Source organism: Calidris pugnax, unplaced genomic scaffold (genome assembly GCF_001431845.1).
Source record: "Calidris pugnax isolate Ruff unplaced genomic scaffold, ASM143184v1 scaffold214, whole genome shotgun sequence".
Lineage (NCBI taxonomy): Eukaryota > Metazoa > Chordata > Aves > Charadriiformes > Scolopacidae > Calidris > Calidris pugnax.
Window position 1 is genome coordinate 271,479 of NW_015090972.1, and position 12,379 is coordinate 283,857.

Here is a 12,379-nt window from a genome sequence, read left to right on the forward strand (position 1 = left end):
GAGGGAGGGGGTTTGTTTCCCAAATTGCTCAGAATGAGGAATGAGTCCGGGGATCTCGCGGGCTGAAGCAAACGGGGAAAAGCAGCAGAACTCAAGCAAATACGGGATTTGGAAGGAGTTATTCCCCCAGCTCTGGTTTTTAAGCCGGCTGTAGCAGCAAGCTGCTGCTGACACCTTTCTGTATGGAAAGGAGCAGGTAGATGTGCTCATTATTTTCCAGAAGAAACTGCATTAAAAAGCAAATATTCCTATTGCTTTAAGCACGGGAGCCCTTTACACTCCCCCCAAAGAGCCAGAAATTGCTCCAGCTTTCATTAAAAAGCAACAGCCAGAATGAATAGTCTCGCATGTCAAGAGCCGCTTTTCTTTCTGGAAAGAAACAAAGTATTTGTACTGAAAATTGGATTTTTAGGTCCAAACGGCAGCCTTGATCAAAGATGAGCCCCAAAATCTGCTCTGCGGGTTGCTGTGTTTTGCAGGGCCAGCTTTGCTGCCGAAAGCTGGGAAATGAGGGATGCTCCTGGCCCGATCCTGTGCCGTGCTGGAGGTGTCTTTCCCAAAGAGCACCCGGAGCAACAAATCCAGCCGTTGCCATCCCCGTGAGCTCTGGAGACAGCAAACACTTGTGAGCTCACACCCCGGGGGGGGAACGGAGGGAGGAGGCTCCCTGACAGCAGAAAAACAAGGTGATGGATGGTCCCTTGGGCAGCCGCCAAGCTGGGAAACCAGTCGTGCCCCCCCCAACCTCCCATCCCCTCCCTGGGGAGGTAACGGCACATTTTCGGGGTCTGCTTTGATGGGAAGGCACCCACAGTGGGTGCTGGCTCGGCCAGGATGTTTGGGGTTTGGATCAGGGATGAATGCTCTGGAGCAATCACAGCATCACCCCCACCCCCCAAAGAGGATGCCAAGGCACAAGCATCGCCTGGAAAAGGCTCCAGAGCACCACCTCTTTAAATTGGATTTTTATCCTCTTTTTAGACCTTTTTTTTTCCCTCCCTTAATCCTTTCCCAACCACAGCAGCCCACAGGGAGGCACGGGAGTCTCCAACCCCCTCCGAGGAGACCCAGCTCCCCCAGCTTTGAAGCAGAGAAAGGTCCAGGGGACAAAGGACCATCTTGCCCAAACTTGTTGCTGCCTTCAGCAAAGCTTTTCCAGCTCCCGCAGTGGAAGCGAGAGCAGAATCAGGCCCTGAAGAGAAGAGCAATTTCCTTATTTACTTTTTGGCAGGAATCCACACAGCCAGCGCAGAGGGAAGTGAGCCGGGGGGGTGGGGGGAGCCCCATCCTGAGCTGGGGATGTTTCCCACCGACAACAGCTGATGCAAAGACCCCCCAAAACCCCCCCAAAACACCGCATCAGGCTCATCCTTCAGCAAACCTTGCTCTTTTCCCCCGGAGGGCTGAGGCCCTTTGAAGAACTCACCTATTTCCCTGCCACCCCGAGCCCTGCATGTGGGAAATAATCGTGCCGAGATGCAACCAGTGTCCAAATGTTTGGGGTCACCAGTGGATCCAGCACCCAAAAACCCATCGTTTTGGCAGAGAGGTCTTATGGGGTCAGGTCTTACTGGAAGCCGCTTTGGCGATGCAAGGACCCACTGATGTCCTTGAGCACTTTATAGGGATGCTCTTTCCCCTCTTGCTCAGGCCATTAAGTAGAAATGGGTAGGAACAGGGCCAAAAATCATGCTGCCAGCTTTGATTAAGTCTCAGGGATCACAGTCTGGGGCAGGACTTCATAAAGATGCTTGATTGCCCTGGGGCCCCCTCTGCAATGGGATTCTGAGGGCAAACCTGCCCCTAGCCCAACGCTTCAAACTTCTCCATCAATTTTTACTCTGAGGGTGGTGAGACACTGGAACAGGTTGCCCAGGGAAGTTGTGGCTGCCCCATCCCTGGAAGTGTTCAAGGCCAGGCTGGATGGGGCCTTGAGCAACCTGCTCTAGTGGGAGGTGTCCCTGCCCAGAGCAGGGGGGTTGGAACTCAATGATCTTTGAGGTCCCTTCCAACCCAAACCATTCTATGAATTTCCTCCCAGCCCACGCTCGCAGGAGCATCTGGGAAGGAGCTCAGGACTCCATCCCTCAAGGCCATCGTGGTTTCCCCACCAAGCTCATGGGCCAGGTGCCACCCCCACGGAGTCAAGCCACAAAGCGCCAGAGGGTTGCCCTCTGCTAATTACCACCGGTGCAGCTCGTTAACGGAGCCGGTATCCCGGCAACTGGCCGAGGTGCTACCTGAGGTCACCGGGATTGCTTTATTAATGGCTTTGTTGCCAAGGAGCCGTCTAGAGGCATCTCACAAACAGCGTGGTGGGGCAGGGGGTACCCCCTGGGTGGGGAGGGGGGGGCTTTTCCCCCAAGGAGGGGGCTGGTGATGCCGTGCTCCCCACGTGAGGATGCTCCCAGCTCCCGAGCGCACGTGGGGATGCTGGCAGATGCTCCAAGGCGGCGGCAGCAGCAGATGGGGACGGGGATGGGGACGCCTGTGCTTGTTGATAACGGCAGCCTGGCCGCTCGGCTGTGCCTTGCACACGTGGCCCTGTGCAAAAGGGGTGTGTGTGTGTGTGTGTGTGTGTGTCTTCTCCCTACTCCCCCAGCCGAGCATCCCTGGCGGATGCTCATGTGAGCTCCATCCCGCACCGCTCAAGCCACATGATGGTCCCGTCCCTAGGCTGACAGCAAGCAACAGAGTGATAATTAGCTGCGTGGTGCTCCACATTCCAGCAATTAAGGCAAAAATCACCGCTTTGCAATGCCAGTGCCCTCACAGGGTAAACCCCCTTCCCTCTGTTCAGCCCCATTCCCCATGGCTCCTCTTGAAATCCCACTCTGGTTTCAATCACCGCCTTTTCCTAGACCATCATGACCAATCCTGCCACAACAGGGGATGCTGGACTCGTCCCACCTTCATATCCCTCCATCCAAGCAGAAGAAGAGGGCTCACATGCCAAGACAGACCCACGCCAAGGTGTCTGTGCCCCAGCAGGACACATTTTGGGGAACTGCTGAGCAGCACCTGAGTGCTGGAGGGAGATACGGGGTCTGGTGCCATCCCTGGCAGCAGGGGAGGAAGGTGACAACACTGGAAGCAGCAACATGGACAAGAAACACGTGCCACATGGCAATCCACTGCAACCCAGCTCGGTCTTCTCCAGGGCCCAGTTCCAAGGGGTGGTGGGCAGGGGTAGCTCTTCTCTTTGAGCCACCCCAACAAGACCAACCGCTGGAATCAGGCTCGAACCATGATGGATGCTGAGATCTGCAGCTTAGTCCTGAACCAGCTCCATCCCCTGATTTCCACAGCTTGTACAGACATCAGTACCTGTCCCAGGATCTGACAGATGGCCATCAGCAAGTCGGGCTCAGAACCAAGCTCATCTCAATTTGCAGAGCTGCCAGCATCCCAGTACCAGAACAAACAGCCTCAGCAGGAGATAAATCAGGACCAAGGGAAGAGGCGCCTTCGCGGCTCCCAACAGCTTTCGGCTGGAGGGTGCTTTGCCCTCTGAACATCTCTGGTCACCACCAACCCTGACCACGCCGAGACATTTCACCAGGGAAGACAACAGGTCCCCAGACAGCATCCCACTGGTCCATCCCCAACAGCAGATAGCGAGGCTCCCTCTTCCCAGAACATCTCAGGCATCACTCAAGCCCCTCTGGGCACCAGGTCCACCTTTCTCCAGGTGCAAGACCATTTTAGCAAGACGCACCCACACACACATCTATTTTTTAATTGTATCAACCACATTTTCAGGAAGGACACCAGAACAAACCACTGAAGATCACCAAAGTGCCCTTTCAAATAGCTGTTCTTGCCACCACGCATGAAATGAATCTCCTGACCTCCTGCAACCAAGTAACATGATTTGGGAGCCCAGTGAGAGCATCACTGGATCCTCAGCTGTTCGATCTACTCTGATTTTCCTGGCTTCAGTGGGACTGAGCTCAAATGCCTCAGTTGAAGAGGTGTCTGACTTGAGCATCTTGTAAGGATGAAGAACCTCGCTGGCTTTCATCCCTCTCCTTCAGCCCTTCAAGTTCGATGTGTGCCCCCAGTCTGGAGCAGGATTAGAGCCCCCTCATCTCTTTGTGTCAGCAGGCATTAAGAAGAGAGACTAATTTCACATTAAAAGGCACTTCCAGGAAAAAAAAACAAAAAAAACCCTGAGGCTTTTCACACAAATATCTGTGCACTACACACTTCTACCCAAAGATGAACAAAGCCTTTCATTTTTTCCCTCTTTTTTAAGAGACAACGCTGAGCAGCAGTGCCACAGGGAATCCTTGATTTCCCAGGAGAGGAAGCAACCAATTTCCTTCTACTAATGTAATAAATGTGATTGCCCCCAAACACCTCCCTGTGTCCCAAACCCACCCCGTCTTTACCATCCCAAGTAATGCTACAGCAAGGAACCCTTGAGGGCCTCCAAAGCATCCACACCAGGAGCCGCCAGGTCTTGGTGAGCAGCTCAGAGATGCAGAACATCATCTTTTCTCCTGCCCAGTCCCAGCTCACGGCCACCGTTCCCTGTGAGCAACTGGCATTAGATGGCACCAAGGAGGTAGAGGAAGGTCAGCTCTGGAGCTACATCATCCCACACCACCCTGGACACACGAGAAAAATGGCAGAACTGAAAAACTGAGCCCTGTCTTAAGAAATATTCCTGCAATTGAGGGTGCAGCTGGGGTTTTGTGGCTCAGGGTAGGAACTGGATTTACACTCCCAGGGGCTGGGAGATGGGCACGGGTCACGCTCACTGGTGGAGAAGTGAAGGTTGGAGGATGGTGCGAAGGGACCAGACTGAAGAAGACTGTTGTTTTGCCATGGGAAGAAGAGTTTTATGTTTTCCTGACTCATCTCCCCCACAGTTTCCCATAGAAAACCTCAACATTTCGCACAGCTCCCTTTCCAAGCCCCGAGGAGACAGCCTTTCTGGCAGCCCCGCACTTTTGGCAAAGCAGAACTTGACACATCGCGGCTCCCCACGTTCAAACCCACCAAAAGACATCAGGGAGGGGAGAGGAGAGGAAAGGAAATGCTTCTGGAGTTTTTTTCCCCCCTACTGAAAACTTTTTGACCACCTTCAGTCACAACCTCACCACTTCCCCAGGAGAGATGTCCCCCTCACACCACCCTGAGATGGGTGATGGGACCCCAGGGAGAAGAACTGGAGGGACAGGAGAAGTAGAGCACTGGGAAGCAAAGGGACAGACCTGTCCCCAGCAAGCATGGGGTCACAGACCCCAGATGGTGGCAATCAGAGGAGGAGAACTTGGGGGAGGAGAAAACAAAAAGCAGAGAGCTAGCATGGAGAGACATGGTGGAAGGAGATGGAGCGGATGGAGAGGCAAGAGGACAGGTGGATTTGGGGAGCAGAGAACCACAGCCAGGCAGGCAGATGGAAATGAACCAACATCTGGGATCAATGCAAGAAACCTCCACCTCGCTCCTCCATCTCCCCCTCCCCAGCCCACGGGCCAGCTCACACCTCCAGCATCAGTTGTACCTTTCTGGATGCCTCCATCTGCTGCACAGGAGAAGTCACCGGTGGCCAGCAGGAAGCACGTGGAGGATTTCTTGTTCTTATCCCGGGTGCTGGAGCGCCTCATGGGCCTTTTCTCCTCATCAGTCGGGGACAGTGGCTGCTCCTCATCTGACATGACCACATTGGCCTCACCGTTCTGCTTGGAGTCTGCAAGAAGGTGGCAGAGACCCATCAGCAGTCAATAAACCCACAGGATAAGGTGTTCAGGGTGGCCAGAAGGGTTTGATTTAGACCATGCCAGGAAGCAGAAGACCAGATCAAAGATAACCCACCAAATCAGGTACTAATCCCAGCCTGGAGATGCCAATTTAGAGCATCCAGGAGAGCAGGACCATGCCAGATTTTAATCCCAAGCAGCCAACAGCAGCTCTCACTCCCTGAGGGTTATATACTCAAACAGTCTTTGCCAGGGAAGAAACACCCCTGGGCTTTGAGATCCACCCACCTAATTGGTGGGAATTAGCTCTCCAAAAATATACCCAAACAGGCTTTGCCAGGGAAGAAACACCCTTGGGCTTTGAGATCCACCCACCTAATTGGTGGGAATTAGCTCTCCAAAATTCACCCTCCTGAGACACAGGCTGCTCAGGTTAGTGGTGATGTGCTAATTTATGTCATCTGACTCAGTGGTTCGTTAGCTGAGAGGCTGCTATGCCAGGTGAGGGTCTGGCCTGAAGTCCTGGATCAGTGTTGGGCTGACCTCCCCCTCCAGTGCCCGGGCTCCTGGAGCAGATGGGATAGAATCATAGAATGGTTTGGGTTGGAAGAGACGTTTAAAGGCCTCCTACTCACCCCCCCTGCCCTGGGCAGGGACACCTCCCACCAGACCACGTTGCTCCGATGCCCCTCCAACCTGCCCTTGAACCCCTCCAGGGATGGGGCAGCCACAGCTTCTCAGGGCAACCTGGGCCAGGCTCTCACCCCCCTCACAGCCAAGATGTTCTGCCCCACATCTCATCTCAATCTCCCCTCTTTTGGTGTCAAACCCTTCCCCCTCCTCCTAGGGCTCTCCTCCCTGATCCAGAGTCCCTCCCCAGCTTTCCTGGAGCCCCTTGAGGGACTGGAAGGGGCTCCAAGGTCTCCCCGGAGCCTTCTCTTCTCCAGGCTGAACCCCCCAACTCTCTCAGCACCCCCTGCCAGCAGAGGGGCTCCAGCCCTCCCAGCATCTCCAGGGCCTCCTCTGGACCTGTTCTAACAGGTAAAATGGGAGATTTATAAAGGGAAACACCCGTCTGGGACATCTGGAGCTCCTGGTGTCCCCACAGGTGAAAGACCATCACTGTTAGACACGTAGCCAGATGAGTGGCTGCTCAGGGCTGACCTCAGGGAATCCTACATTGCTGCAGGACACAACCCCACCGTGGTCCCTCCTGCTTCCACACTGCAAAGCTGGCTGCCAGTAGGTGCTGGTGGCAGCAAACCAAGATGAAAGGGGCAAAGCAGACTCCATGGCCAGCAACGATATCACAGCAGGGCTCTTGCAGTCCCCCAAGCTTAGCCCAAGTGATGCTGCCCACCAACGACTGCCCACAGTGGGGGCCATGCCCTCTACACCCAAAGGAACGAGTGGCCAACCCCCAAACTTTTCATGCTCAGTGCATGAGACCAAATAATCAACGTACAGGGGCTGATTTTGCTCCTGCCCGAGCTCAGGGTTTGGAGCAACGTTGACCTTGCTGTGCAGGCATGTTACATCTACTAGCAGATGAATGGGGAGGAGGAATCCCGGGGAACATCCATGGATTTATCCATTTTGGTGAAACTTGCCCTAATTTACAGTGGGAGGAAGCAAAAGAAAATCTACCCCAAGGGCATTACTGGGCTAAAATGGGAATTGGGCAAATGGTCTTGCCTCTGTCAGGGTGAGGAAGAGGGGGGTTAGGTAGTGACACCTTGAATCACACCATGGTGACTTGATCTCCATTAGGAGAGTGGGATATGGCCTTCCCCCCTGCTTGGAGAGGGCTTTTTATCTGCAGCATCATGGTCCACTAACATAGCACCCAACACCTGGACACCCAAGGGCCCCAGACCTTTCTCCACCAAGTTCCCACCAACCCAAGAGGGACTCTGAGACACAGGGGACCAAAACCGCTGCCTTGGGGTGCTCCCGGATGACTCCCCCTCCCTCTGCCCCACATGGGGTCTCACCTGACCGTTTCCGCTCAGCCACCCCCTCCTCTACTGCCAAGGGGCAAGTGTCGCTCTGGGTGCTGTTACGGGGGGAGTTTTCCTCAGATTTGCAGTAAGTAGGGGAGTCCAGCGGGGCCGGACGGGGTATATGCTTTTTCTTCTTCTTTGGCAGCTTCTGCTTGGCCATGGCCAACGAATAGTACATCCCAAAGTTATTGACAATGACGGGCACGGGCATGGCGATGGTGAGCACCCCGGCCAAGGCGCAGAGAGCCCCCACCACCATGCCCGACCAGGTCTTGGGGTACATGTCGCCGTAGCCCAGGGTCGTCATCGTGACCACAGCCCACCAGAACCCAATGGGGATGTTCTTAAAGTGAGTCTGGTCGCTCCCACGAGGGTCAGAGGTCTTGGCTCCGATCCGCTCGGCGTAGTAGATCATAGTGGCGAAAATCAAGACCCCCAAGGCGAGGAAGATGATGAGGAGCAGGAATTCGTTGGTGCTGGCCCGGAGCGTGTGGCCCAGCACCCGGAGACCCACAAAGTGCCGTGTCAGCTTGAAGATTCGGAGGATCCGGACGAAACGGACCACCCGTAGGAAGCCCAGTACGTCCCGGGCAGCTTTGGAGGACAGGCCACTGAGACCTACCTCCAGGTAGAAGGGCAAGATGGCCACAAAGTCAATGATGTTGAGCAGGTTTTTAACGAAGAGAAGCTTATCTGGACAGCAGATGATGCGAACCAGGAACTCAAGGGTGAACCACAAGACACAGACCCCTTCGATGTAGGTGAGGATGGGCTCTGTCTCCACTTTATGCGTCAGCAGGATCGTCGTGGTGTTGCCAACCACCAGGGTCTCCGTCACGTTGACGTTGATGTTGAAAGCCTCGTGCGTCTCCAGGCAGAAGGTTGTGATGGAGACCAGGATGAAGAAGAGCGAGGCAAAAGCAACCACCTGCAAAAGTAGAGATTGCCCAGGCCGTTAGGTGATTTGGGCCAACTGGTGGAGGAGAGCAGCAGTTTTATGAACCACCACGACAATGACCTTGCGGCAGCCTGAGTGTCACCTGCCTTTGGTCCGTCTCTTCTAATCCCTCCTAGTCAATAGCAATGGCAGGGATGGGAGATGTTCTCATTCAACAAAAATGAGGCTCAAAACACCCCAGGAGTTATGCTGCTGCCACCCCCTTCCCCAAGACCAATGATGGAGAATGGGGAGGGTTCCCTGAACCTGTCCCAATGAGTTGACACCAAACCTCAGTGTCTGGGGCCATCAGTCCAGAACATTTCTCCAAGTGCTATGATATGTACAGGGAAAGGTGTGCTGGGCCCCAGCTGTGGGTGATGACAGTGATGAAGGGATGAAGAGGGACCTGCATCAACCTGGGTTTGGAGCAAGGCTCCACTGGGAACAGACATAAAAAGAGAACTTTGAGAAGACTAATTCGAAGAGCTTTCCCTCACCTTCATCCCCAAACCCGCTAGATGAGATATTTGCACCATTCGTGACTGTGAGGTTTGGGGTCAGGATGGATCAGAGACGTCCTTTTGCCCCCTCCCTGCTCCCCAAGGGTTGGTGGTGGACGATGTGCCCACCCCAGGACTGGGAGGGCAGGATGAGGAGGAGAGGAGCAGACAGAGCATCCTGCTGAAGCCTGGACCTGGTGCCACCTAGACCCTCCCATTTCTCCCCTCTGCTTGATCAGTGAGACCTTTATCCCCTCCGCATCTCCTCCTCCCCAGGGCAGGCTGCAGGCCTTGGATGAGAGGTGGAAATTTCTGTGTCAGAAAGAAAACACTTTGTCGTTTTGCTCCCCCCCCCTACCCCATCAATCCTGCTCAGGCCTCCTCCCCGCCAGGATGAGCTCATGATGAGTCCATTACCCAGAGCATCTGTTTCCAAGAGCCCCCGAAAATAAAGCTTCTGAGCAGAAAAGCTCTTCTTCTACCTTCCTCCAGCACAAAAGCCCAGTGGGTTTGGCTTTCCTCTGCAGATCCCTTTGGTCCTCAACACACCTCACCCATACCCTGAGCAGGATGAGACCTTTTGGTGCCAAAGCCACCCCAGGGGCTGCGTTTCAGCAGGCAGCCGCGCCGTGAGCCTGCTCCAGACGACAGCCCGGGTCCTCGGCTGGAGTGAATCAGCAGCAGAGACAGCCTGAGTCACGCCGGAGAAAAACCCAGCCCCGGCCACCAGCAGTAACGTGCTGGCAGCCCTGAGCCTGCCCGAGAGCATCCTTGGAGGGATGTCCCCAAGGGCAAAGCCGTGTGGGTCCAGCAGAGAGAAAGAGAGAGAGCATCACCCCTCCTAAAAGTTAGGTGTGAAGTTTAAAGCCAGGATTTAATTGATGGAGAAACCTCTGGAAGATGATTCTGGCTGAGATGCTCCACAGTTCCCCCACCTCCATCCCCAAGAACAGCCCATGCTGGACCACGCGCCGTGATGCTGCTCATCAGCCCATCAGCCACACGCAATTTGGGAAGAAAACCCACCCAAAAAGCATCATCTTAAAGCAAGGCTGGTTTAACGGGGTGAGCGTGTCCATGCAGCAGTGGCACAGCCAAAATAATCCACTTTTCAGCTGAGGGCTGAGGAACCTTCCTGAGTTTCCCCATATTGGGAGGCTCGGGAAAACGTGGAGATTAAAAACTTAGATTTAAAGCAAAGTAGGAAGCAAAAAAAACCCAAACAATTACTAAGGAAAAGAGTGAGACCCTGCAGACACTCAGGCACCACAGCAGCCCTGCTGGATGAGCCGTGGAGGTGAGATCTGATTTAGCCCCAGGAGCAAAAGCAGCCTCTAAAAATAGGAGCATCAGGTTCGCAGCCAAACATCAACCCCCCCCCCTTCCCCAAAGTCAATAGAGCTGCCCCAGTTTTTGGGTCAGCTGAGGAGCTGACCTGAGATGTCTCGTGTCTCAGCTTTGGCCTCTGCTCCAAGCTCAAGGTGTTTTCCAAAGCTGTCTTAAAAATAAAATAAAAATCTATGTGTATATACCCAGTGGCCACCAAATCTGCACCAAAAGTCCTCCAGAACCCGCCAATGATCTACACGATCCCAAGAGATGCTCAACAGCTTGGGATGGGTGTTCCCAAAAGAGCCTATGACCCTACAGGTGGTCACCTCCCTGGAAATCCCGATGGAGGTGGGGTCAGGACCCCAGAAGTTGGGCTGCAAAGGGAAATCCGAGGAGCTTCAAGTGAGTAGAGTTTGGAAGCAGAGGTGAAACCACAACCAGGGAAGTTTTCCGTGGGGAAAAAAAGAGTTTTACTCTCCAGCTGGGAGAGCAGCAACACTTGGGACCATATTTTCACCGAGACTGGACTAGACAAGATCCCGCCGGGCATCGACGCTACGAGGGAAAGAGGCTAAAAACTTGGGGAGGGAATTTCTAACCGCACGCTCAGGCAGTTGCCAGCTCAGGAGGTGCCGGGAGAGAGGAGGGAAAGCTGGAAATAGCCAGGAGCCAAGTGAGTCAGGGCCCGAGGGGCTGCTCCGCAGGTGAGGAGGAGCAAGGACCGGAGAAATTCAGCCCCCGAGACTCTTAGTCACCGCCGTCGCACACCCCAGGGACACATTTTACGCACAGGACCTGGGACTGTTCTCCTTCCCTCTGCTGCCAAGGTTTGGTGAGACATTCCAGAGCATCCCCAGGCCACCCAGCGTGGCTCACAGCACCCCTTCTCCCCCAGAAAGTAAGGGAGAGACTCCAAAATGGGGTGGTATTAAAGGTGCCAGGGCAACACCATCAATGTTGCACCCCCAAAGATGTTGATGGGTCCCAGAGCATCCTAGTGCTGGATGATGACTCCACGGAATCACAGGAACTCCAAACCAGTAACGGTTCCCTGCATTAACTGGGTGTGCTGGGCAGGTTGCGCTCACTTGGTTTGGCCGCACTGCTCCGTGCCTCAGTTTCCCTTTCTGGCCAAAGCACTTCTAAGCCATTGCAAAACCATATCGATGTTTTAGGGCAGACAACAGGATGGAAAAGAGCCTGTGAGTGTCACTGCTGGAAGGTGACCGTCCCCGTGACAGCGCTAAGCTTTATCTTAGGGCAGTAAGAAGGAAGCGGGGAGCTCCCAGTACAGACTGGTCCCACTCCAACCCCCAGTTGGGGCTCACATCCTCTCATCACAGCCACCTCAGCTCCCTCCAACATGCTCCTCCTGCTTCTGTTCAGCAAACGCCTTTCTGAGAGCAGCTCAGAGAGGGGGGACAGGTTGGGAAGCAGGGCCAAATAATCCCCACATGAAAAAAAAATCCGAGTTGAATTATTCAGCTTGGGTTTAGTCGTTAATTTGGAGCTTTGCACCACCCAGAGCATCTCTGGGAGGCAACCAGCCCTCGGAGATGGGCAAAGGAAGGGCAAACCCTTCCAAAATGATGCTTGCTGCCCAAGCATCTTCCCCATGTGTGTGTGTTGTGTGTGTGTGTGTTGCTCTTACATTCGCTGCAAAAAACACCCCCTTGACAAACTGACCCCCCCCTGCCCCTCACGCCACCGGTGGGTGCGAAGTGCCTGCAGGATTTCTTACCATTGATGGCTTTTTTTACACCCCCAAATGCATCCAGAATTCGTTTCAGATCCCAACTGCCTTTATATGTGTGTGTGTGAGTGTGTGTGTGTGTGCACAGCAGGTCTATAAGCTGCTGAGGAAAACACAGGAGGGGATGGGATGGGGAGGGA

General features: G+C 54.3%; 1 protein-coding gene across 1 annotated transcript in view; it reads right to left on the minus strand.

The window, feature by feature from the left end:
* Nucleotides 1-12,379, minus strand: part of KCNC4 (potassium channel, voltage gated Shaw related subfamily C, member 4) — a 28,333-nt gene that overhangs the window by 11,735 nt on the left and 4,219 nt on the right. The window contains 2 exon segments of the mRNA XM_014952896.1: nucleotides 5,516-5,701; nucleotides 7,706-8,642. Of these exon segments, the coding sequence (XP_014808382.1) occupies nucleotides 5,516-5,701; nucleotides 7,706-8,642 (1,123 nt within the window).